The 27,977-nt window shown below is 31.2% G+C and overlaps 1 protein-coding gene across 2 annotated transcripts; it reads left to right on the plus strand.

Annotated features, from left to right (window-relative positions):
* Positions 1-377: 377 nt before the first annotated feature.
* LOC143237544 (ras-related protein Rab-8A-like) lies at positions 378-27,919 on the plus strand. 2 transcript variants are annotated; one of them, XM_076476943.1, is made up of 7 exons: positions 380-680; positions 3,885-3,945; positions 14,273-14,333; positions 19,437-19,514; positions 20,384-20,473; positions 20,911-21,027; positions 26,475-27,914. In XM_076476943.1, the coding sequence occupies exons 1-7, from the start codon at positions 557-559 to the stop codon at positions 26,565-26,567; spliced, it is 624 nt and encodes a 207-aa protein (XP_076333058.1). In that variant the 5' UTR covers positions 380-556; the 3' UTR covers positions 26,568-27,914. The 2 variants fall into 2 exon arrangements, with proteins under 2 accessions (XP_076333065.1, XP_076333058.1); XM_076476950.1 differs by lacking the exon at positions 19,437-19,514 and having other exon boundaries at positions 378-680; positions 26,475-27,919.
* The last annotated feature ends 58 nt before the right edge of the window (positions 27,920-27,977 follow it).

A 27,977-nucleotide genomic window follows, 5' to 3' on the forward strand; every position in this document is an offset into this window, starting at 1 on the left:
AAATAATGTTCAAACAAGTCAAAATTATATCATACGGTAAAATTCTTTCAGGATGTAAGAAAATGTTTATTATAAAAAATATTTTGTGCGAATGATATAATTTCTACAGCTTTAAAAACTAAAAGTTTGAAGGTGTCTAAATTTTTGTATCAATATTACAATTAATAAAACTAAATATCTTTTACTTTTGTATTTTAATTTTTTCACATTAAATTATTACCAAAAGTAGTTCAACTTTATAAATGTTATCGATGAATGTCTTTTTGTTGGTAGTGAAAAGGAATTTCCATTTTACAAATTCTAAGTAAGTAAATATTATAAACGCTCCCAGATTGGTATGCGAGCGGAAGTGACGGTCCCTCTCTACTGGTCGTGCAGCTGATACTGAAGTTCGTATCTGATCTGAGGGTGTTACCCTGTATGTTAAACGAAGCATTACTACAGAAGTTTCAAGGCAAATTTTCGGCTACGTAATGATAAAAAAGGATATTTTAACTTGGTGTATTTTTTAAAGAAATCGTTAACTTGTTTGAAAATCCCTCGTTAGAGGGTGAAGATGGCGAAAACTTATGATTATTTATTCAAGTTGCTTTTGATCGGGGATTCGGGCGTTGGAAAAACTTGCATTCTTTTTCGTTTTTCAGAAGATGCTTTTAATGCAACTTTTATTTCAACTATAGGTAAGACGAATAAGAATGCTAACCCTGGTTTAACTAAAAATCGTAGAATGAATGCTTAAGAACTTAACACTGATATATCAATTAGTTGCCATCCCTGTTAAAGAGTGATATTTATTTATAATAAAGTAAATAATAATATCAATGAAGCAGCATATTTCTTTACTTATAAAATATGTCAAAATTATTTATTTCTTTGCTAAACAAATCAAAGCGTTTTAAATGCTTATCTTAAACTTTTTAAAGCTTAAATCGGTTAAAAACAATTCAGAATATACAAATCAGTAGACTACGACAACAGTATCTTATCTTAAACACTTGGGTGTGTGTAAGGAATGTGAGATTCACCCAAATCACCGATATAAGTGTTTTAAGTTTAAGGAAAGGAAATATATAGCAACTAGTTGATTGAAACTATTATCGTTTCAACAGTAAGTCTTAGCCACACTTCCTTGGTGATGCAAACTGGAAATATTATTTATATTAAATACATATTTGTTGTGAAAATTATGCCAACCATTACACTGACAATGACAGGGAGTTTTTTGTGTTTTTTTTAAATTAGATTCAAGCGAAATGTTAGTCCAATTCTCAAAATTAAACAATATTTTTTTTAGAGTAGGAGATGTAGTTCATGTAATTTGCAGGTATAAATTCATGAGCCTAGATTTGGATAAATGTAGCTGATCTGTAGTGTAAGTTTGAACATACTGATGACAAGAGACCATTTGACTCTTCCTTATGTAGCACAAAATGCATGTTTACTAATAAGTATTTCATTCTTTATTCAACATTTTTAGTTCATCAGTAGCTACATATGGTTTTTACAATGGAATGTTGATTAAGGAATGCATATAAGTTTCTTTCACTCCAGTTACTATTGTTGTGAGTCATTCCATAATAGTGTTATTGCACATACTCTTGGACAATATTATTGTAAAGTAGAATATGCCATTGACATTTTGGTCTGCTACAAATTTATAACCCCAAATATATAAAGTTTTGTAAAGTTTTAATTAAACTGTTTTAAAGCAACTATTCTTTTCTGCCATTGACATTTTAACTAAAATGAGAGTGTTTCTTTCTTATCAACATTTTTAGTGAGACCATTGTCTCCCTAAGTCACTAACATTGTTGAGGGTAGTATGTATACGCTTAGAAAAATGTTATTATAGAACATTATGTGTAATGACATGCTCTTGTAAGGTGGATAAAGTTATAGTTTCAAGTTATAAGGCATGGGATATATTCAGATTTCCATAAAAGATGTCCCCCACTAGTACAGCAGTAAGTCTACAGATTTACAATGCTAAAATCAGAGGTTCGATTCCTCCTGGTGGACTCAGCAGATAACTCAATGTGGCTTTGCTCCGAGATAAAACACACACAAACACCATAAAAGGTGTTTTTCACTATACAGCAAATGTAACTTTGTTTTTGAACAAATAAAGATTACTTTTCTACTGTGATTAAGCTTTCTTTTGTTCAGAGTCAGAAAATTTGTATTTATTCCAAGATACATTTCCTGATCATATCTTTTGTCATCTGCTGATACTACGTGAAAGCTAAATCAGCGTAACTGAGAATACCATCACTTCTCTTGAGGGAAAGTAAAAATAGCTGAATGTGCTTTTATTTTTTAAAGGAATTTCACTGAGTAATCTTCTTCAAATACAATCTTTTTTCTTTTTTCTTGTTAAAGGATATTGTTTGTTATCTGAATGAAGAAAAAAGTGTGGGTTGGTATATTTATAAAAATTTTTTAATAAGGTGCCACATTAAAATTCAGCTAAGAAAATCATAATAGTAAGTATGGGAGAAAGACTGGTTAATTTGGTTGGTTAGTTGGTTGGAGTTCAATCAGACTAGACCCTTGTTATGTGAAGACCTCGGGGTTTAGTTCTTGGGCCTTTTTGTTTTGTTCTTCAGGACTGACATTTTATATCCACTCTTGAAAACATTACACCTGAACCATAAAGATAACCGTTGCTATTTTTTTTAATTATGTTTAGTATTTTTTAAGCTAAATGTTTGCATCATAAAACTTAAGTATGGTCTTTTCAACTGTCAACAAAAGTGTTGTTTAAAGAGAGCAGTGTTTGAAAGATGGAAGATACAGTAAACTGATCAAGTTATATTAATGATGTTAAAAAACGTGAGTTTGAGAATGATAGAAATGAAATAAATATTGTATAACCCAAACACTTTTAAAAGGTAGACCTTCCTTCTTCATGGACAAACTGGTTATATTAACTAAGCAAACCATAAACACATTCTACAATGGTGGTAGTATAAGATAAAGTTAGCCAGTCTAACAGTTGGTCTAGACACTAATGTGTGGATTGTAGTTGAAATGTGAAGATATTCATGAAGATGAATAATTTTGTCTTGACAAAAGTGTGTTTACAGTACGAGACTTGATATGCATCAGATGCTGAACAAACACCAGATTGACAACTCAACTCAATCTTGTTGAAAAGCCATTGGTGTTGTACCAGAACAGGAAGTTTATATTTAATGTTGGTGGGGGTTCTCTGTCAGATCTTGTATGGTGTGAAGCATATTTGTATAGTAAACTCTAAACTTCCTCACTTGGTTTACGCAGTGAGTCATCTACAATGTCACAAACCTTCATGGTACCTTCTTCATCATTTCCTGATAATATTACGTGAAATATATTCCACAAAACTTAGTTGTGTCGAGAGTAACTTTTAGACTTTAAGATGAAACACAGTAACAAATAAAAACCACCAGTAATACCTTCCCAAATAATTTTTCAAAGTACTGTAAGTGTATTTACAAACTTTGAAGAGGTTTACTTGTAGTTAGTTGTGTAATTTTTCCTGTAACTTCTACCATGGTACTGTAGTGATGCTTTATTTACCATTGTCCATTTTTTTATTTCCTGTTCCTTGTGGTATTAAAATACAGTCTTGTTTATAAAGTATAGGAATTGAAGTCAAGTAATAGTGTAGTTCCAAAGTGAGCACTTTAGGTTATGTGATCTTTGTTCTGTGTTTGTGTTTTAATTTGATGTTTGTAAATAATCTCAAGTACAACTGTTGACTCAGTGTTATTCTTACACAAGGTTTCTGAATACAGTGAAGTTTGTTTAACTATTATCTTTAGATTAAGTTAGACAAATGTTAAGGACATATTTTGTTCACAGTTCCTGGCTTCAGTACTCATTTGTTTCTTCCAAAACAGGCATAGACTTCAAAATTCGAACTATAGAGTTGGATGGGAAAAAGATAAAACTACAAATATGGTAAGTGAAGTTAGTATCATCACAGAGTGTCTGAACACTGAATATTTAGTATCATCACAGAGTGTCTGAACAGTGAATATTTAGTATCATCACAGAGTGTCTGAACAGTGAATATTTAGTATCATCACAGAGTGTCTGAACAGTGAATATTTAGTATCATCACAGTGTCTAAACACTGAATATTTAGTATCATCACAGAGTGTCTGAACACTGAATATTTAGTATCATCACAGAGTGTCTGAACACTGAATATTTAGTATCATCATAGAGTGTCTAAACTGAATATTTAGTATCATCACAAAGTGTCTGAACACTGAATATTTAGTATCATCACAAAGTGTCTGAACACTGAATATTTAGTATCATCACAGAGTGTCTGAACACTGAATATTTAGTATCATCACAGAGTGTCTGAACACTGAATATTTAGTATCATCACAGAGTGTCTGAACAGTGAATATTTAGTATCATCACAGAGTGTCTAAACACTGAATATTTAGTATCATCACAGTGTCTAAACACTGAATATTTAGTATCATCACAGAGTGTCTGAACACTGAATATTTAGTATCATCACAGAGTATCTGAACACTGAATATTTAGTATCATCATAGAGTGTCTAAACTGAATATTTAGTATCATCACAGTGTCTAAACACTGAATATTTAGTATCATCACAGAGTGTCTGAACACTGAATTTTTAGTATCATCATAGAGTGATGAACATTGAAATTTAGTATCATCAGAGAGTGTCTAAACACTGAATATTTAGTATCATCAGAGAGTGTCTAAACACTGAATATTTAGTATCATCAGAGAGTGTCTGAACACTGAATATTTAGTACCATCACAGTGTCTAAACACTGAATATTTAGTATCATCACAGAGTGTCTGAACACTGAATATTTAGTATCATCACAGAGTGTCTGAACACTGAATATTTAGTACCATCACAGAGTATCTGAACACTGAATATTTAGTATCATCATAGAGTGTCTAAACTGAATATTTAGTATCATCACAGTGTCTAAACACTGAATATTTAGTATCATCACAGAGTGTCTGAACACTGAATTTTTAGTATCATCATAGAGTGATGAACATTGAAATTTAGTATCATCAGAGAGTGTCTAAACACTGAATATTTAGTATCATCAGAGAGTGTCTAAACACTGAATATTTAGTATCATCAGAGAGTGTCTGAACACTGAATATTTAGTACCATCACAGTGTCTAAACACTGAATATTTAGTATCATCACAGAGTGTCTGAACACTGAATATTTAGTATCATCACAGAGTGTCTGAACACTGAATATTTAGTACCATCACAGAGTATCTGAACACTGAATATTTAGTATCATCATAGAGTGTCTAAACTGAATATTTAGTATCATCACAGTGTCTAAACACTGAATATTTAGTATCATCACAGAGTGTCTGAACACTGAATTTTTAGTATCATCATAGAGTGATGAACATTGAAATTTAGTATCATCAGAGAGTGTCTAAACACTGAATATTTAGTATCATCAGAGAGTGTCTAAACACTGAATATTTAGTATCATCAGAGAGTGTCTGAACACTGAATATTTAGTACCATCACAGTGTCTAAACACTGAATATTTAGTATCATCACAGAGTGTCTGAACACTGAATATTTAGTATCATCACAGAGTGTCTGAACACTGAATATTTAGTACCATCACAGAGTGTCTGAACACTGAATATTTAGTACCATCACAGAGTGTCTGAACACTGAATATTTAGTATCATTACAGAGTGTCTGAACACTGAATATTTAATGACATCACAGAGTGTCTGAACACTGAATATTTAGTGACATCAATGTTGCTCCCCTGAAATGCACAGGTTTTAAGATATTTGGGTAATCAATTTATATTGGGGTTTTGTTTGTTTGCCTTTTAGGTACCCTTATGAAGTCACATTTTTACATAATAGCAGTTCATTATATGCATGCTTGTGTTAGTGGTAGTACAAAAGAGGTGATGTATTAAAGTGTGAAGAACTAATGAGTTGAACAAATATAAATATGCTTAATGATAAATAAGTTGAAATTTCTTTTGAGTACGGGAAACTTATTTGCTATGTCAGCTGTGATAATTTAAAGTTCAAACAGAAAATTTATTTGGCTAATTATACACAGATTTCTATTCTTGTTTGTGGGATGGGGCACATAAATTCATCCTCCCACTAAAATTCAAAGTAAAAGAATTGTTCTCCTATCAGACACTTTATTTCAATTTGAGTGTTTTGTGTATAGAATAAAAATGTTCTCATTGTTTTAAAGTGTTATTTTGTTTGTAGTGAGAAGCTTTAGTATAACCTGTAGTGATTGCATGTTGTGAAGCAGACACAGGTTTCAGGTAAAGTGGTCACAACCATTTAAAAGTTACAAATTCATAAATTGGAAGTATTTGCATTTACTTGTTGATATGCAAAGTTTAGCAAATCTAAATGTACAATGGTTCCATTGATTGGAGTTAAAGTAAATAATCTGATAATTACTAGAGATTCAAAGAAATAATTTAATATTGAACCTTATTTAACCTTCAAGGTGTAAGGGTCAAATCCATACAAGTTAGATTATTCAAGGTGTAAGGGTCAAATCCATATAAGCTAGATTATTCAAGGTGTTAGGGCCAAATCCATATAAGCTAGATTATTCAAGGTGTAAGGGCCAAATACATTTAAGCTAGATTATTCAATGCGTTAGGGCCAAAACCAATATAAACTAGATTATTCTAGGTGTAAGGGCCAAATACATTTAAGCTAGATTATTCAAGGTGTTAGGGCCAAATACATTTAAGCGAGATTATTCAATGTGTTAGGGCCAAAACCAAATATAAACTAGATTATTCTAGGTGTAAGGGCCAAATACATTTAAGCTAGATTATTCAAGGTGTTAGGGCCAAATACATTTAAGCGAGATTATTCAAGATGTAAGGGCCAAATCCATATAAGCTAGATTATTCTAGGTGTAAGGGCCAAATCCATATAAGTTAGATTATTCAAGGTGTAAGGGCCAAATCCACATAAGCTAGATTATTCAAGGTGTTAGGGCCAAATACATTTAAGCTATATTATTCAAGGTGTAAAGGCCAAATCCATATAAGCTAGATTATTCAAGGTGTAAGGACCAAATACACTTAAGCTAGATTACTCAAGGTGTCAGGGCCAAATACATTTAAGCTTGATTATTCAAGGTGTTAGGGCCAAATACATTTAAGTTAGATTATTCAAGGTGTAAGGGCCAAATCCATATAAGCTAGATTATTTAAGGTGTTAGGGTTAAATCCATATAAGCTAGATTATTCAAGGTGTTAGGGCCAAAACCAAATATAAACTAGATTATTCTAGGTGTAAGTGCCAAATCCATATAAGCTAGATTATTCAAGATGTAAGGGCCAAATTTATATAAGCTACATTATTCAAGGTGTAAGGGCCAAATCCATATAAGCTAATTATTCATGGTGTTACAGCCAAATCCTTATAAGCTACATTATTCAGGGTGTTAGGGCCAAAACCAAATATAAACTAGATTATTCTCCATATAAGCTAGATTGTAAGGGCCAAATCCATATAAGCTAGATTATTCAAGGTGTTACAGCCAAATCCATATAAGCTAGATTATTCAATGTGTTAGGGCCAAAACCAAATATACTCTAGATTATTCTAGGTGTAACGGCCAAATCGATATAAGCTAGATTATTCAAGGTGTTACAGCCAAATCCATATAAGCTAGATTATTCAAGGCATTAGGACCAAATATATTTGAGCTAGATTATTCAAGGTGTTAGGGCCAAATACATTTAAGCTAGATTATTCAAGGTGTTAGGGCCAAATACATTTAAGCTAGATTATTCAAGATGTAAGGGCCAAATTTATATAAGCTACATTATTCAAGGTGTAAGGGCCAAATCGATATCAGCTAATTATTCACGGTGTTACAGCCAAATCCATATAAGCTACATTATTCAAGGTGTTAGGGCCAAATCCTTATAAGCTACATTATTCAGGGTGTTAGGGCCAAAACCAAATATAAACTAGATTATTCTCGGTGTAAGGGCCAAATCCATATAAGCTAGATTATTCAAGGTGTTACAGCCAAATCCATATAAGCTAGATTATTCAAGGTGTTAGGGCCAAAACCAAATATACTCTAGATTATTCTAGGTGTAACGGCCAAATCGATATAAGCTAGATTATTCAAGGTGTTACAGCCAAATCCATATAAGCTAGATTATTCAAGGTGTTGGGAACAAATACATTTAAGCTAGATTATTCAAGATGTAAGGACCAAATTTATATAAGCTACATTATTCAAGGTGTAAGGGCCAAATCCATATAAGCTAATTATTCATGGTGTTACAGCCAAATCCTTATAAGCTACATTATTCAAGGTGTTAGGGCCAAAACCAAATATAAACTAGATTATTCTCGGTGTAAGGGCCAAATCCATATAAGCTAGATTATTCAAGGTGTTACAGCCAAATCCATATAAGCTAGATTATTCAAGGTGTTAGGGCCAAATACATTTAAGCTAGATTATTCAAGGTGTTAGGGCCAAATACATTTAAGCGAGATTATTCAAGGTGTAAGGGCCAAATCCATATAAGCTAGACTATTCAAGGTGTAAGGGCCAAATCCATATAAGCTAGATTATTCAAGGTGTAAGGGCCAAATCCATATAAGCTGGATTATTCAAGGTGTTACAGCCAAATCCCTATAAGCTAGATTATTCAAGGCATTAGGACCAAATATATTTGAGCTAGATTATTCAAGGTGTTAGGGCCAAATACATTTAAGCAAGATTATTCAAGGTGTTAGGGCCAAATACATTTAAGCTAGATTATTCAAGATGTAAGGGCCAAATTTATATAAGCTACATTATACAAGGTGTAAGGGCCAAATCCATATCAGCTAATTATTCACGGTGTTACAGCCAAATCCATATAAGCTACATTATTCAAGGTGTTAGGGCCAAAACCAAATATAAACTAGATTATTCTCGATTGTCAAGGTGGGCCAAATCCATATAAGCTAGATTATTCAAGGTGTTACAGCCAAATCCATATAAGCTACATTATTCAAGGTGTAAGGGCCAAATCCATATCAGCTAATTATTCACGGTGTTACAGCCAAATCCATATAAGCTACATTATTCAAGGTGTTAGGGCCAAAACCAAATATAAACTAGATTATTCAAGATGTAACGGCCAAACCGATATAAGCTAGATTATTCAAGGTGTTACAGCCAAATCCATATAAGCTAGATTATTCAAGGTGTTAGGACCAAATACATTTAAGCTAGATTATTCAAGGTGTTAGGGCCAAATACATTTAAGCTAGATTATTCAAGGTGTTAGAGCCAAATACATTTAAGCGAGATTATTCAAGGTGAAAAGGCCAAATCCATATAAGCTAGATTATTCAAGGTGTTACAGCCAAATCCATATAAGCTAGATTATTCAAGGTGTAAGGGCCAAATTTATATAAGCTAGATTATTCAAGGTGTAAGGGCCAAATCCATATAAGCTAGATTATTCAAGGTGTTAGGGCCAAATACATTGAAGTGAGATTATTCAAGGTGTAAAGGCCAAATCCATATATGATAGATTATTCAAGGTGTAAGGGCCAAATCCATATAAGCTAGATTAATCAAGGTGTAAAGGCCAAATCCATATAAGCTAGATTGATCAAGGTGTTAGGGCCAAATCCATATAAGTTAGATTATGCAAGGTGTTAAGGCCAAATCCATATTAGCTAGATTATTGAGTTTTTAGGACCAAATACATTTAAGCTAGATTATTCAAGGTGTACAGGCCAAATCCATATAACCTAGATTATTCAAGATGTATGGGCCAAATCCATATAAGTTAGATTATTCAAGGTGTTAGAACCAAATACATTTAAGCTAGATTACTCAAGGTGTCAGGGCCAAATACATTTAAGCTAGATTATTCAAGGTGTTAGGGCCAAATACATTTAAGTTAGATTATTCAAGGTGTAAGGGCCAAATCCATATAAGCTAGATTATTTAAGGTGTTAGGGTTAAATCCATATAAGCTAGATTATTCAAGGTGTTAGGGCCAAAACCAAATATAAACTAGATTATTCTAGGTGTAAGTGCCAAATCCATATAAGCTAGATTATTCAAGATGTAAGGGCCAAATTTATATAAGCTACATTATTCAAGGTGTAAGGGCCAAATCCATATAAGCTAATTATTCATGGTGTTACAGCCAAATCCTTATAAGCTACATTATTCAGGGTGTTAGGGCCAAAACCAAATATAAACTAGATTATTCTCGGTGTAAGGGCCAAATCCATATAAGCTAGATTATTCAAGGTGTTACAGCCAAATCCATATAAGCTAGATTATTCAAGGTGTTAGGGCCAAAACCAAATATACTCTAGATTATTCTAGGTGTAACGGCCAAATCGATATAAGCTAGATTATTCAAGGTGTTACAGCCAAATCCATATAAGCTAGATTATTCAAGGTGTTAGGAACAAATACATTTAAGCTAGATTATTCAAGATGTAAGGACCAAATTTATATAAGCTACATTATTCAAGGTGTAAGGGCCAAATCCATATAAGCTAATTATTCATGGTGTTACAGCCAAATCCTTATAAGCTACATTATTCAAGGTGTTAGGGCCAAAACCAAATATAAACTAGATTATTCTCGGTGTAAGGGCCAAATCCATATAAGCTAGATTATTCAAGGTGTTACATCCAAATCCATATAAGCTAGATTATTCAAGGTGTTAGGGCCAAATACATTTAAGCTAGATTATTCAAGGTGTTAGGGCCAAATACATTTAAGCGAGATTATTCAAGGTGTAAGGGCCAAATCCATATAAGCTAGATTATTCAAGGTGTAAGGGCCAAATCCATATAAGCTGGATTATTCAAGGTGTTACAGCCAAATCCCTATAAGCTAGATTATTCAAGGCATTAGGACCAAATATATTTGAGCTAGATTATTCAAGGTGTTAGGGCCAAATACATTTAAGCTAGATTATTCAAGGTGTTAGGGCCAAATACATTTAAGCTAGATTATTCAAGATGTAAGGGCCAAATTTATATAAGCTACATTATTCAAGGTGTAAGGGCCAAATCGATATCAGCTAATTATTCACGGTGTTACAGCCAAATCCATATAAGCTACATTATTCAAGGTGTTAGGGCCAAAACCAAATATAAACTAGATTATTCTCGGTGTAAGGGCCAAATCCATATAAGCTAGATTATTCAAGGTGTAAGGACCAAATACACTTAAGCTAGATTACTCAAGGTATCAGGGCCAAATACATTTAAGCTAGATTATTCAAGGTGTAAGGGCCAAATCCATATAAGCTAGATTATTTAAGGTGTTAGGGTTAAATCCATATAAGCTAGATTATTCAAGGTGTTAGGGCCAAAACCAAATATAAACTAGATTATTCTAGGTGTAAGTGCCAAATCCATATAAGCTAGATTATTCTAGGTGTAAGTGCCAAATCCATATAAGCAAGATTATTCAAGATGTTAGGGCCAAATTTATATAAGCTACATTATTCAAAGTGTAAGGGCCAAATCCATATAAGCTACATTATTCAGGGTGTTAGGGCCAAAACCAAATATAAACTAGATTATTCTCGGTGTAAGGGCCAAATCCATATAAGCTAGATTATTCAAGGTGTTAGGGCCAAAACCAAATATACTCTAGATTATTCTAGGTGTAACGGCCAAATCGATATAAGCTAGATTATTCAAGGTGTTACAGCCAAATCCATATAAGCTAGATTATTCAAGGTGTTGGGAACAAATACATTTAAGCTAGATTATTCAAGATGTAAGGACCAAATTTATATAAGCTACATTATTCAAGGTGTAAGGGCCAAATCCATATAAGCTAATTATTCATGGTGTTACAGCCAAATCCTTATAAGCTACATTATTCAAGGTGTTAGGGCCAAAACCAAATATAAACTAGATTATTCTCGGTGTAAGGGCCAAATCCATATAAGCTAGATTATTCAAGGTGTTACAGCCAAATCCATATAAGCTAGATTATTCAAGGTGTTAGGGCCAAATACATTTAAGCTAGATTATTCAAGGTGTTAGGGCCAAATACATTTAAGCGAGATTATTCAAGGTGTAAGGGCCAAATCCATATAAGCTAGACTATTCAAGGTGTAAGGGCCAAATCCATATAAGCTAGATTATTCAAGGCATTAGGACCAAATATATTTGAGCTAGATTATTCAAGGTGTTAGGGCCAAATACATTTAAGCAAGATTATTCAAGGTGTTAGGGCCAAATACATTTAAGCTAGATTATTCAAGATGTAAGGGCCAAATTTATATAAGCTACATTATTCAAGGTGTAAGGGCCAAATCCATATCAGCTAATTATTCACGGTGTTACAGCCAAATCCATATAAGCTACATTATTCAAGGTGTTAGGGCCAAAACCAAATATAAACTAGATTATTCTCGGTGTAAGGGCCAAATCCATATAAGCTAGATTATTCAAGGTGTTACAGCCAAATCCATATAAGCTACATTATTCAAGGTGTAAGGGCCAAATCCATATCAGCTAATTATTCACGGTGTTACAGCCAAATCCATATAAGCTACATTATTCAAGGTGTTAGGGCCAAAACCAAATATAAACTAGATTATTCAAGATGTAACGGCCAAACCGATATAAGCTAGATTATTCAAGGTGTTACAGCCAAATCCATATAAGCTAGATTATTCAAGGTGTTAGGGCCAAATACATTGAAGCGAGATTATTCAAGGTGTAAAGGCCAAATCCATATATGATAGATTATTCAAGGTGTAAGGGCCAAATCCATATAAGCTAGATTAATCAAGGTGTAAAGGCCAAATCCATATAAGCTAGATTGATCAAGGTGTTAGGGCCAAATCCATATAAGTTAGATTATGCAAGGTGTTAAGGCCAAATCCATATTAGCTAGATTATTGAGCTTTTAAGACCAAATACATTTAAGCTAGATTATTCAAGGTGTACAGGCCAAATCCATATAACCTAGATTATTCAAGATGTATGGGCCAAATCCATATAAGCTAGATTATTCAAGGTGTTAGAACCAAATACATTTAAGCTAGATTATTCAAGGTGTTAGGGCCAAATACTTTTATGCTAGATTATTCAAGATGTAAGGGCCAAATCCATATAAGCTAGATTATTCAAGGTGTTAGGACCAAATACATTTAAGCTAGTTTATTCAAGGTGTAAGGGCCAAATCCTTATAAGCTAGATTATTCAAGGTGTTAGGGCCAAATACATTTAAGCGAGATTATTCAAAGTGTAAAGGCCAAATCCATATAAGACAGATTATTCAAGGTGTAAGGGCCAGATCCATATAAGCTAGATTGTTACAGTCAAATCCATATAAGCTAGATTATTCAAGATGTAAGGGTCAAATGCATATAATCTAGATTATTTTGGTTTTTCTATTGGAAAGTGTTTAGCTTTAACTTATATTAATTTACTGATATTTGTATGCCATTAAAAATAAATCACATTGTAACATGAGATAAACTGTGAAAAACATCAACATTAACTGTCTGACCAGAGTAATCTGCTATAAGGGAAATCTTTCCTTTTCTGCTGTTGTGAAATATGTCCACTTTTTGGCTTAACTCAGATCTGAAATACACTATAAAACTACAATATATTTGTGAGAAATAGTTTGCTTTTTGGGTCTTTATGTGTGCAGACTTTTAAACTTGTTCTTAGGGATTTTTATATCCATACCTAATGACTAACATGTACATTTGGTTGACTGTTGTATATCTTTACACATGTTGGACAGTGAAAAACAATATTTAAGTTTGCAAGCTTAAATATAAATACATTTCATTCGTCCTTTCAAATGTGAAAAGTTGGGGTATTCTTTAAAACTCTTCAGATTAACTTTTGAAAGTTATAGCTACGATATTTTAACAGCCCAGGTCTTTATAAATTTCACCTTTCAAATAACTATATTTTTAAATTTGATTTTTTATTATTTTGTTTAAATCACTTGTGTTCCTGTAACTAAAGCTTTCTTCAGTAAGCTACAGAGACAAGAATGCAGCTATATGCATGTCATAATGTTACATGTGAATCATATTGTAATCATGTTTCAATAAGTACTTTATTCTTTGGTCTTGGTCTGTTGATGGTGTAACTTTTGTAGAATCTCAGGTACAAATAATTAGTTGTATGGTGTAATTTTAGTAGTTTTTAAACCTTTTGCAGTTGTTTTGTTTTTTCATTGTTCACAATCTATATATTATTAGGGATACTGCAGGTCAGGAGAGGTTTCGTACAATAACTACAGCATATTACAGAGGAGCAATGGTAAGATTAACACAGATCTGTCTTGGTTTTATCTTTAGTGAGTTTCTGTGTATATGTAAGTATCTGTTGTACTGTTTTGTTTTTATCTTTAGTGAGTTTCTGTGTATATGTAAGTATCTGTTCTACAGTTTTGTTTTTATCTTTAGTGAGTTTGTGTGTATATGTATCTGTTATACTGTTTTGTTTTAATCTTTAGTGAGTTTGTGTGTATATGTAAGTATCTGTTCTACAGTTTTGTTTTTATCTTTAGTGAGTTTGTGTGTATATGTATCTGTTGTACTGTTTTGTTTTTATCTTTAGTGAGTTTGTGTGTATATGTAAGTATCTGTTGTACTGTCTTGTTTTTATCTTTAGTGAGCTTGTGTGTATATGTATCTGTTGTACTGTTTTGTTTTTATCTTTAGTGAGTTTGTGTGTATATGTAAGTATCTGTTGTACTGTCTTGTTTTTATCTTTAGTGAGTTTGTGTGTTTGTAAGTAATTGTTGAACTGTTATGTTTTTATTTTTAGTGAGTTTGTGTGTATATGTATCTGTTGTACTGTATTGTTTTTATCTTTAGTGAGTTTGTGTGTTTATAAGTAATTGTTGAACTGTTATGTTTTTATTTTTAGTGAGTTTGTGTGTATATGTATCTGTTGTACTGTATTGTTTTTATCTTTAGTGAGTTTGTGTGTATATGTAAGTATCTGTTGTACTGTTTTGTTTTTATCTTTAGTGAGTTTGTGTGTATATGTATCTGTTGTACTGTCTTGTTTTCATTTTTAGTAAGTTTGTGTGTATATATAAGTATCTGTTGTACTGTTTTGTTTTAATCTTTAGTGAGTTTGTGTGCATATGTACGTATCTGTTGTACTGTTTTGTTTTTATCTTTAGTGAGTTTGTGTGTATATGTATCTGTTGTACTGTCTTGTTTTTATCTTCAGTGAGTTTGTGTGTATATGTATCTGTTGTACTGTTTTGTTTTTATCTTTAGTGAGTTTGTGTGTATATGTAAGTATCTGTTGTACTGTTTTGTTTTTATCTTTAGTGAGTTTGTGTGTATATGTATCTGTTGTACTGTCTTGTTTTCATTTTTAGTAAGTTTGTGTGTATATATAAGTATCTGTTGTACTGTTTTGTTTTAATCTTTAGTGAGTTTGTGTGCATATGTAAGTATCTGTTGTACTGTTTTGTTTTTATCTTTAGTGAGTTTGTGTGTATATGTATCTGTTGTACTGTTTTGTTTTTATCTTTAGTGAGTTTGTGTGTATATGTAAGTATCTGTTGTACTGTTTTGTTTTTATCTTTAGTGAGTTTGTGTGTATATGTAAGTATCTCTTGTACTGTTTTGTTTTTATTTTTAGTGACTTTGTGTGTATAGGTATCTGTTGTTCTGTTTTGTTTTTATCTTTAGTGAGTTTGTGTGTATATGTAAGTATCTGTTGTACTGTCTTGTTTTTATCTTTAGTGAGTTTGTGTGTATATGTAAGTATCTGTTGTACTGTTTTGTTTTATCTTTAGTGAGTTTGTGTGTATATGTATCTGTTGTACTGTTTTGTTTTCATCTTTAGTGAGTTTGTGTGTATATGTATCTGTTGTACTGTTTTGTTTTTATCTTTAGTGAGTTTGTGTGTATATGTATCTGTTGTACTGTTTTGTTTTTATCTTTAGTGAGTTTGTGTGTATATGTATCTGTTGTACTGTCTTGTTTTCATTTTTAGTAAGTTTGTGTGTATATATAAGTATCTGTTGTACTGTTTTGTTTTAATCTTTAGTGAGTTTGTGTGCATATGTAAGTATCTGTTGTACTGTTTTGTTTTTATCTTTAGTGAGTTTGTGTGTATATGTATCTGTTGTACTGTCTTGTTTTTATCTTCAGTGAGTTTGTGTGTATATGTATCTGTTGTACTGTTTTGTTTTTATCTTTAGTGAGTTTGTGTGTATATGTAAGTATCTGTTGTACTGTTTTGTTTTTATCTTTAGTGAGTTTGTGTGTATATGTATCTGTTGTACTGTCTTGTTTTCATTTTTAGTAAGTTTGTGTGTATATATAAGTATCTGTTGTACTGTTTTGTTTTAATCTTTAGTGAGTTTGTGTGTATATGTAAGTATCTGTTGTACTGTTTTGTTTTTATCTTTAGTGAGTTTGTGTGTATATGTATCTGTTGTACTGTTTTGTTTTTATCTTTAGTGAGTTTGTGTGTATATGTAAGTATCTCTTGTACTGTTTTGTTTTTATCTTCAGTGAGTTTGTGTGTATATGTAAGTATCTCTTGTACTGTTTTGTTTTTATTTTTAGTGACTTTGTGTGTATAGGTATCTGTTGTTCTGTTTTGTTTTTATCTTTAGTGAGTTTGTGTGTATATGTAAGTATCTGTTGTACTGTCTTTTTTTTTCTTTAGTGAGTTTGTGTGTATATGTAAGTATCTGTTGTACTGTTTTGTTTTATCTTTAGTGAGTTTGTGTGTATATGTATCTGTTGTACTGTTTTGTTTTATCTTTAGTGAGTTTGTGTGTATATGTATCTGTTGTACTGTTTTGTTTTTATCTTTAGTGAGTTTGTGTGTATATGTATCTGTTGTACTGTTTTGTTTTATCTTTAGTGAGTTTGTGTGTATATGTATCTGTTGTACTGTTTTGTTTTTATTTTTATTGAGTTTGTGTGTATATGTATTTGTTGTACTGTCTTGTTTTTATTTTTAGTGAGTTTGTGTGTATATGTATCTGTTGTACTGTTTTGTTTTTATTTTTAGTGAGTTTGTGTGTATATGTAAGTATCTGTTGTACTGTTTTGTTTTTATCTTTAGTGAGTTTGTGTGTATATGTAAGTATCTGTTGTACTGTCTTGTTTTTATCTTTAGTGAGTTTGTGTGTATATGTATCTGTTGTACTGTTTTGTTTTATCTTTAGTGAGTTTGTGTGTATATGTATCTGTTGTACTGTTTTGTTTTTATTTTTAGTGAGTTTGTGTGTAAATGTAAGTATCTGTTGTACTGTCTTGTTTTTATCTTTAGTGAGTTTGTGTGTATATGTAAGTATCTGTTGTACTGTTTTTTTTTTATCTTTAGTGAGTTTGTGTGTATATGTAAGTATCTGTTGTTCTGTTTTGTTTTATCTTTAGTGAGTTTGTGTGTATATGTAAGTATCTGTTATTCTGTTTTGTTTTATCTTTAGTGAGTTTGTGTGTATATGTAAGTATCTGTTGTACTGTCTTGTTTTTATCTTTAGTGAGTTTGTGTGTATATGTAAGTATCTGTTGTACTGTTTTGTTTTTATCTTTAGTGAGTTTGTGTGTATATGTAAGTATCTGTTGTTCTGTTTTGTTTTATCTTTAGTGAGTTTGTGTGTATATGTAAGTATCTGTTATTCTGTTTTGTTTTATCTTTAGTGAGTTTGTGTGTATATGTAAGTATCTGTTGTACTGTCTTGTTTTTATCTTTAGTGAGTTTGTGTGTATATGTAAGTATTTGTTGTACTGTTTTGTTTTTATCTTTAGTGAGTTTGTGTGTATATGTAAGTATCTGTTGTATTGTTTTGTTTTTATCTTTAGTGAGTTTGTGTGTGTATGTAAGTATTGTACATATATTATATCAAAGTTTCATTTTAAAGTAGCAGACCTTATGAGATATTGTTTTTAGAACACACCATCTTTATAATATTAAGTGTTATTAAATAATTTTACTTATGATGAATGGTAAAGTTACTGTACAAGACTCTTAGTTCTGCGAGTTATTTTTCTTTATTTATAATCAAAATCAAAGGTTTTTATAGGTAGCAAACTGTACATATTAATATAAAAATCTTAAAATATACAAAATTTCATTGGTAGGTGCTCACCTTCCCAGGTGTCATAACACCTTGTCTTGTGATGCCACCTAAATCGGTGAACGTAGCGTTGACTTTTATATATAAAAATATTACACTGGGTATTTTAAAATCTAAACCGTGGACATACACTTTGTATTGCACGGTTAGTCATTACTAATAGTTATGTTTTATTCAAAATCTTCTGTTTAGAAACTATGCTGTACAGGATGGATATTTGTTATTCAATAAAAGCCTGTTTAGTAATGAATTCCAAATGAAATTATTACTTTATTTACCAATTTTCTAGATATTATTTTTTCAGTTTCCTTTGCTAGGTAAACTATCTATGAAAGATATAATGAACAATCCTTTTACTAATGCAAGTTTTTTGGTTCATCCTGAAGCTTGGGGAATTGAAAGCATACTTAATATTTTATTCAAGTATCTAAATTTACTAGTTGTGATTTTTGTTGTTGTAAGTGTATGTTCTATGTAACAGTGAGTCAGGAAATAAAGTGATTGGTTTTCTTCTGTACCTTACACAACTCATTAAAGTTATTAAATGTAATGAAATATCCCATTTTGCTTAGCCACTATCATACTTTGTTTTCACTAGTTTTATCCTGCCATGAGAATTTCTAGAATTTTCTTTGATAAACATTTGAAGAAAAAAGTGTATTTTAAAAACTTATCTCTAGAAATATGAGTTCAGTTACTCGTATTCCTCTACCACTGTTATGTCAGTTTTGATTCACAGCCTGTGGGTTGAAATTTGGTGTTGGATGTTCTCCACCTTTCAGGGTGTTAATCCTGAGAGTCAGTTCCACTACTCATCATCAAAGAGTGGCTTAAGGTTTAGCAATAGATACTGCTGGCTAGTTACTTATCTTGTGATCACCAGTTCAGTGTTGGTGGTGTCATGTATAAAATAAACCCTTGAATATTTTCATTTTGCCAACACATCATTTATTTTGTTTCCCTTATTCTTTCTAACTAACTTGTATCAGCAGGTGTAGACTTCCTCTCTTGTTTCAACATAACAAGCCAAACTTTTCTTCACACACTTAATGAAATAAGTGATAATCACAAATATTTATACTTAGTTGTACAATATATTTATCAGTGTATCTTTATTTTCCAGCTTAGTCACTCTTTTTGTATAGACAAGAATTCCAAGACACAAGTTTTTAATTGTCAGTAATGTCTTTTAAATTAAATTGTTTTAATGTTTTTATCATCAGTTGTATTCATGTTGAAATATACATGTAGCAAATGATTCTTAATACAAATGATGCAATTCTTGGAACTGTTACTAGGGGATTATGCTGGTATACGATGTGACCAATGAGAAATCATTTGAAAACATCAAGAACTGGATAAGGAATATTGAAGAGGTAATACCAGTAATTTTTTACAGACATTAGTTTCAATACATGTTTATGTATTTGCAATAATAAACAAATTATCTTTGCTTTATTTACCAGCTGAGATACCAGACTTTGTTTCTTTATTTTTGGCCTGGCATGGCCAGGTGGTTAGGGTGCTCAATTCATAATCTGAGGGCTATGTGCTCAAATCCTCATCACAACAAACATGCTTGCCCTTTCAGCCATGTGGTCATTGTAATGTGATGGTCAGTCCCACCATTCACTGGTAAAAGAGTAGCCCAAGAGTTGATGGTGAGTGGTAATGACTAGCTGCCTTCTCTCTTGTCTTATGCTGCTAAATTAGGGACGGCTAGTGCAGGTAGCCGTCATGTAGCTTTACACGTAATTCTAAATAATATATACATAAATCATATCATTCAGAGTTTAACAGTAATATTAAACTGTTTGTACATAAATCATATCATTTAGAGTTTAACAGTAATATTAAATTGTTTGTTGCACTAATTTCTTGTAAATTTCAGAAAGGAAGAAAATCAGTTTCCTTTATCTTACTCTCCCCTGTATTAGTAACATAAAAATGATTTTAATTACTTATTAAAATATATTTTATTCTAATATTGTGCTGTTGATTGTGCAGAACATAGTTAAGATTTATGTTTTAAAACAGGTTTTTTATGTTAACTATTTATTATACGTTAGTAATTGAAACTATTTTAAACTGGAAAGTAATTTGTCAAGAAGTAGTCGTAAATTTTTACAGTGATCCTCTATAAAATTTATGAAAGGAGGTACTGTTAATACATCTAATTAAAGATATGGTATTGGTGTTAAATTCTTTTAAAATACTACTGTTATATTGAAGAATTCTGTTTTAGCATGCTTCGGCTGATGTTGAAAAGATGGTATTAGGTAATAAATGTGACGTGAATGAGAGGAGGCAGGTGTCTAAAGAACGGGGGGAACAGGTATGCTCAAATTACTTTAATAACAAATAATCAGATTATATTAAATAATTTTATCTAATGCTGATTGTACTTAACAGATAACTGAAAATAATGTTTTTATTAATTCTGCTCTGAGCATATGGATAATTTAACTTTTATATTAAATTCAAGTATTTTTCCTAATTATGATTGAAATAACGGTGTTTTGTAAATTTTAATAATTAAAATAAAAAGTATGGGATTGCATATTGGAGGTGTTTTTTTGAGATGAAAGACATAACCCCAATGTCTGGAGGGACTTTTTGTAAGAATACAATTTGTGTTTTAAAATGTTAAATAGTCTTCAGAGTAAAAAAATAAAAGATTACAACACAAGAGGACGTCATAAGATTAACAAACTGCTCGATTTAAATGTAAAGATAATATTAATGAATTTTTTTCTTTTGTGAAATAAATAGCTTGCCATAGAGTACGGAATAAAATTTATGGAGACAAGTGCAAAAGCCAGCATAAATGTAGAAGAGGCTTTTTTTGCATTAGCAAGAGATATCAAGAGAAAAATGGAAAAAAAAATGGTACGTAAAAATATTACTTGTTGAAATCAGTGATTTACAAAGATGTAATAATAATTTAGGAGTTCTGAGTGAGTTGGACTATTAGAAATGGACTGAGGTTTGATTTATTAACTTTGAATTTTTTCATGCTAATTATATATTTAAATTTCATCTTTGTTAATTAGAACTAAATAAATTTAAAACTTCATAAAAGGATGCCCCTTCCAGTTTCAACTATAACCATCCCTTGCTGTTCATGTATTCATCCAATATTTTCTTGAACTCAACTTTTTTTTTCCTCCACTAAACTTTAAGGCAACTCATTCTTAAAGCCAACCACCCTATTTGAAAAGTAACTGTGTAAACTGCAGATGGTTCTTATGATTTGAACTTATTGTCCTTGTTCTTCTGTTTTCACTGCTGAACATAGAAACTGTTAATGGATCTATATTATCAATACCCTGAATCAAACCCTTCTGACCCTTCTCTTCTCTAGAGAAAATAAATTTAGAGATTTCAGTCTTCCTCATAGACCAATCTCACCATCCTAATGGCTCTTCCCTGAGCCTTCTCCAATGATTCAATGTCCTTCATGAGGAAGGGATTCCAGAACTCTTCACAGGACTCTAATTGAGGCCTTACAAATGACCTATACAGTGAAACAATAATAACTTTTGACATGTATTCAGTATTCCTAGAAATACTGTCCAGCATCCTGTTAACTCTATTGTTACTTACAACACACTGTTTAGATGACTTGAATGATTCTTTAGTCTAAACATGAAGATATTTTTCTTTAACCATAGTATATTATGTATTCCCATTTAAATTTTGAAAACCTACATACATCATTTTACATGTTGGATATGGCACATTTGACCGAACGTATCAAATAATCTAAATTTATTAATATAAATCACAAACGGCTGAGGACCCAGCACAGAACTTTGAGACACAATGCTTGTAACTATGATATGTTTATTACTACTCTCTTTTTTCTACTCTCCAACCAGTTTTTTCTGAGGCACAATGCTTGTAAGTACGATCCAGTCAGATATGTTTATTACTACTCTCTTTTTTCTACTCTCCAACCAGTTTTCTCTGAGGCACAATGCTTGTAAGTATGATCCAGTCAGATATGTTTATTACTACTCTCTTTTTTCTACTCTCCAACCAGTTTTCTCTGAGGCACAACGCTTTTAAGTACGATCCAGTCAGACATGTTTATTACTACTCTCTTTTTTCTACTCTCCAACCAGTTTTCTCTGAGGCACAATTCTTGGAACTATGATCCAGTCAGATATGTTTATTACTACTATTTTTTTTCTACTCTCCAACCAGTTTTCTCTGAGGCACAATGCTTGGAACTATGATCCAGTCAGATATGTTTATTACTACTATTTTTTTTTATCTACTCTCCAACGAGTTTTCTCTGAGGCACAATGCTTGGAACTATGATCCAGTCAGATATGTTTATTACTACTCTCTCTTTTCTACTCTCCAACCAATTTTCTATTGCATTTAATAACATTTCCCTTACATCCTAAAATGTAAAGCCTTTTCTGAAGCACCTTATCACGTGTTCTGAAGTAAACATGAACCAAATCACAGAAGTGGTTTTAATATACATTACTTGTATCTAAATTTTTACAAATTTGTTCTTTTAAAAGTAAACAGACATATAGTAATAGTTAAGTTTCATTTTTATGAACATTCGTGAGAAAGGATAGTATTTAGATGAATATTCTGCTATGATCCTTATTTTAAAGTGAGAAATATTGTAGAAGGTAATTGCTGTCAGTTTAATTAATTTTGTGAGAAGTGTGCATATTTCCTTTAATAATCATAAGCAAGTAAGGTATTATGCGAATAATAGAAGAATCAAGTTCTGAACATTTATGAATTAATCATTATTTTATACTAAGTTGTAGGTAAATTTTAACAAGGAAAGGTTTATTTTCCTTGAGGATAAATACAAGAAATATTCTGTGGACAAAATAAGTGATAATATATTTTGAAACTTTTCATTTTTATGGATGTGCTTTAAAAAAAGTGTGGATCCATCTCAGTATTAAAGATTTAGATTTTTAATAAGTATTGTGTGTTCATTTTCTGTCTGTTATAAATACATTTTTTCTATAGTTTTTGAGGATACAGTTAACCAAATATTTAATTTGTAGAAATTAAATTGTTCGATCCTTTGGATGCATATTAATGATACATATTTGGATACATATTAATGATAGATATTTGGATACATATTAATGATAGATATTTGGATACATATTAATGATAGATATTTGGATACATATTAATGATAGATATTTGGTTACATATTAACGATAGATATTTGGATACATATTAATGATACATATTTGGATACATCTTAATGAGATTCTGCTGCTGTTTGCTTCTGGTTTTTTTTATTCTTTTTGAGTTATCTCGGAACCATTCTTCTTCACTTGCTGTACGTACAGAAGGTAAAGTCCTGTTTGTTTACTTCAGAAATGTGTAGTCTGCTTGGGTATGTCTAATGTGTAACACAGTAATGCAGTGATGTTAAATGTACATCGTTGTTCAAGTGTTGTTTTTGTACATGAGAATGGTTTATTATAATATAATAATATATATATGTCCAGCAAGGTTAATTGTGTTAAAAGAAATTGTTGTAGTAGTATAACAATTATAACAAGATATTGTTTTCAATTACTTTGTTAACTCTCTCATTTGTAACAAATTTATTTTGTTTGAGCCCTGAAATGTAGTTTTGCTCGTGTGTGTGTATTTAACTTGAAAAATTACTTTGATTTATAGCCAGTTTGAACATGTTTTTGTCATGTGTATTGTAAAATTAAAAGTACTTCCACATAAGATATTTTTCTTCTTATTTATGATGAAACACAAAAACTATAAAACATAGGTTAAAAAATGAACCTTTTCACCTGCTTTTATGAAAAATGATTCTACTTTTGTAGATGTAGAACATCTATTGTTTATTTTAAAATTTCATATTAAAAGGCCCACTGGTGGCTCAGTGGTAAGTGTGGGTGCTAATAATACAAAAAATTGAATTTTATTATCTGTGATGGGCAGAGAACTAATAGGTGATTGTGCAGGTTTGAGTAAATACAAATAAAGGAATTTATGTGAAAATTTGTACAAATATACCACATGGTCAGTGATGATGATAAAACCCACTTGTAGACAAAATAAAACAATACTTCATACATCAACAAGTTTCCCCTACAAACCGTAGAAAACATTATACACACACACCTAGACATAAAGCAAAATCAACCAACAAAAGTAAATATATCTCACGAATCAAAAAATCACAAAACCATATACTGCTGCATACCATATATTCCTGACATCAGCAGAAAAATAACCAATATTTGGCAAAAACTAGTAACAAAATATGACATTCCAGTTAATACCAAATTTATTCAAAAACCAGGCACAAAACTGAGGTCTATACTGTGTAAAAACTACACTGGCAAACACCACACCAACATTATTTATAAAACACAATGTGATAACTGCCACGACTTCTATATTGGAGAAACAAGTAGAAAAATGGAAACCAGATTCAAAGAACAAAAAAAGTTACCTTCACACATTTTCGAACACTGCAAGTCAAATAAACACAACATAACCATAGAAAACACTCGAATACTAAATAAAGAAACAAACATAAACAAACACAAAATTAAAGAAGCCTTACTTATATAACAACTCAAGCCCAAATTAAACCAATACAAAGGAACGCCTTTATACCTATATTAATAAATATAATCAAACATCTGAGCACGCCCTCTACATTCCTACACTCAATTACACAAGCACCTTCAAACATGTGATCAGTAACCCTTTGTTTCTTTGATAACCTGGCGATGACTGAAGAAAGTCAAAACATGTGATCAGTAACCCTTTGTTTCTTTGATAACCTGGCGATGACTGAAGAAAGTCAAAACATGTGATCAGTAACCCTTTGTTTCTTTGATAACCTGGCAATGACTGAAGAAAGTCAAAATATTGTTTGCTCCTCTACATAAAAATTTTCTCAACCCAAACTAGACATTTTTACATAAATATACCAGACAGTCAAAATTTAGCAGTTTCTACCCCATTCCATTTAAATAATTCAGTATCTATTTCCTTTTCTGGTTATATAATACAACATTCATTTTCCTTTTTACAGTTGCATTACAGTTCCTTTTAGAAAATTAATATTGATTGTTGTTACTAGTTAGTTTGGACATCGAGTACTTTAGTGGTTTTCTAGCTGTGATAGTCAGTTGTGTAGTATGGCTAAGATTTAGTGGTTTTCTAGCTGTGATAGTCAGTTGTGTTGTATGGCTAAGATTTAGTGGTTCTCTAGCTGTGATGGTCAGTTGTGTTGTATGGCTAAGATTTAGTGGTTTTCTAGCTGTGATGGTCAGTTGTGTTGTATGGCTAAGAATAGTTACGTGAGAAAAAAGAAATGAAGTTAGTTTTAAAGTAATTACTTTGTTTACATTACTGTATTTGTCAACTTTTAAATACACAAATATTTTTCATATTGCTAGTAAATATATATGGTATAATTGTTGGTATTAAATTAATAGATGAAATATAGCCCCTGGAAGGATTACCTTAACATCAAATGTAAAGTTGTGAATAAATATATACAATGTGTATATGTGTGCTTCATTTTTGTATGTTTACCTGTTATTTGTTTTTAGTTGTATATTAATTGTGTGTTAGTAGAGAGTTAAACTTTCTACATCATTTGAAGCTCTGATAGTAATAAACTCAGCTACAGTACAAAGACAGGAAGTGTGATTACTTCTCACAGCTGGAACTGAAACTGATGTTGAATTTGAAGCTTTTTGTTTCTTAGTTCAGTTATACCTCTATACCTAACCAACTCTAATATTAAACACAAAATGTTATCATTTGCTTTTAACACACTTACACTTCTTGAGTGTTAAAATACAACTTTTTTAACATTTTATGTTATTCTTTGTTTAAGTCAGTACTGAATAGCAGCATGTCAGATCTGGTAGCATTTTGAAGCTGCTTCTCTTTGATTGGTGTGTTTCATTTGTAACAGCTATTGCATGAACATATTTAAGATTGAAAGTGTGTATTTGTGTGTGTATATATATACTTTAATATTATTTTGTTGATTCTTGTTGAAATAGAAATTAGCAATTTAATTACGTGATTCAATGGTTGCAGTTGTTTTAGCTACTGTGATGCTACTTTTAAATAACTGTATGTGTACAATATCATTATTATTTTTTTGTTAAAAGCTGTTTAAAATATTAGTTTATGAGAATTTATTCAGTTCAAATTTTGTTTGTTATAATTTTGCTACATAATTATGTTTTTTTTTTACTTTTGAAGATGTTATAATTATGCCTGAATCACATGTTTTTATCATGAGCCTTGACAGTTTTGTTGTAATTTGTTTTTGTCACCAGGAGGCAACAAATCCACCTAAGACTGGAAGTCATCAGTTGAAGGCCAACGAACCGACCAAAAAGACTTCCCGTTGGTTCTGCACTATTCTCTGATGCTTATTTCAGGTATGGTGTGGATGTTGTGATGTGAATGTTCCTGCCAGAAACAGTAACTACAGCTCCCCTTAATAGATGGCATCACATTAACAGCAGTTTGACAAGAATATTGTGAATTTGTAAAGGGTGTGTCATTGGAGGCTTTGGAATTTCTTCATAAAACAATATGGAATGTTTTTGATAGCAAATAATACTCAATATCACAGAGACTTTTCATGAAGCGAAGAGGGCACCATGTCATGAGATAATTTTTCTTGATAGAGCTGTGAAATTTTATTTTTCGTTTCACTGGCACTTGGTTTGCAAATTGTGCAGGCTTTGTTCCCAATGCATCTTTACCTGATAAAATGTAAATTATAACCTGTGTTGGTATCAACTAATAAGATGGTTAACATTGAATTAATTACCTAAGTTTGAACTCATCAATTAATACTTGGATAATATCCAGAAATAAAGATATTAATAGTGTATCAAATAAAGATATTAATAGTGTATCATATTCTTCCTATCAGTTAGTTAATACGTTATAAAAAGGTACGGATGAAGTGTAATTATAGCTTTGTTTTTTCAAAGACCAATATATTTTCCCTTACTTAAAAACTGATCATTGACATTTTTATAAATGAGAGTTTGTAGCCTGTAGCTGTTTTTCTTTAATGCATTTTAACTTTCATAGTGTTGGCTTGGTCCCAGCACTGACCTCTTGACCAATTTGCAGATTATTGGTAAACATTACAAAGCTATCCTATAAAAAGGTTTTATTTCTAAAATTAAGTTTTAAGATTTCTTAAGCAATTGTTTACTGATGCATTTCTTTCTTTTAGAATAATGACTATCCAACATGCAGGGTAATTTTTATTTTAAGATTAAAAATATTTTCATGCATCAGTGATGTTGAGAAACCCACTTGTTGAGAAATTTATATGCAAAAACGGCTCGTTTAGGTTGAGAAAATATTTTACATAGAAGAGCGAACAACATTTTGACTTTCTTCGGTCATCGTCAGGTTCACAATGAAAGAGGTAACTGACCGGAAGCTGACCAGATGTTTCAAAGGGGTTGTGTAACTGAGTGTCGGAATGTAGAGGGCGGTATTAGATGTTTGAATATATAATTTTATTTATTTTATTATATTAATATAGGTATAAAGGCGTTCCTTTATATTGGTTTATTTTGGGTTTAAGTTGTTGTATAAGTAAGGCTTCTTTAATTTTGAGTTTGTTTATGTTTGTTTCTTTATTTAGTATTTGAGTGTTTTCTATGGTTATGTTGTCTTTATTTGACTTGCAGTGTTCGAAAACATGTGAAGGTGACTTTTTATGTTCTTTGAATCTGGTTTCCATTTTTCTACTTGTTTCTCCAATATAGAAGTCGTGGCAGTTATCACATTGTATTTTATAAATAATG

This window comes from Tachypleus tridentatus, chromosome 2 (assembly GCF_004210375.1).
Source record: "Tachypleus tridentatus isolate NWPU-2018 chromosome 2, ASM421037v1, whole genome shotgun sequence".
NCBI classification, from domain to species: domain Eukaryota; kingdom Metazoa; phylum Arthropoda; class Merostomata; order Xiphosura; family Limulidae; genus Tachypleus; species Tachypleus tridentatus.

What these genes read in the sequence shown, in the direction of transcription:
- LOC143237544 (XM_076476943.1), top strand. Translation starts at nt 557, where the DNA reads ATGGCGAAAACTTATGATTATTTATTCAAGTTGCTTTTGATCGGGGAT. An exon ending in CATATTACAGAGGAGCAATG is followed by an intron (nt 14,334 to 19,436) that starts GTAAGATTAACA and finishes AACTGTTACTAG; the next exon opens with GGGATTATGCTGGTATACGA. An exon ending in GGATAAGGAATATTGAAGAG is followed by an intron (nt 19,515 to 20,383) that starts GTAATACCAGTA and finishes ATTCTGTTTTAG; the next exon opens with CATGCTTCGGCTGATGTTGA.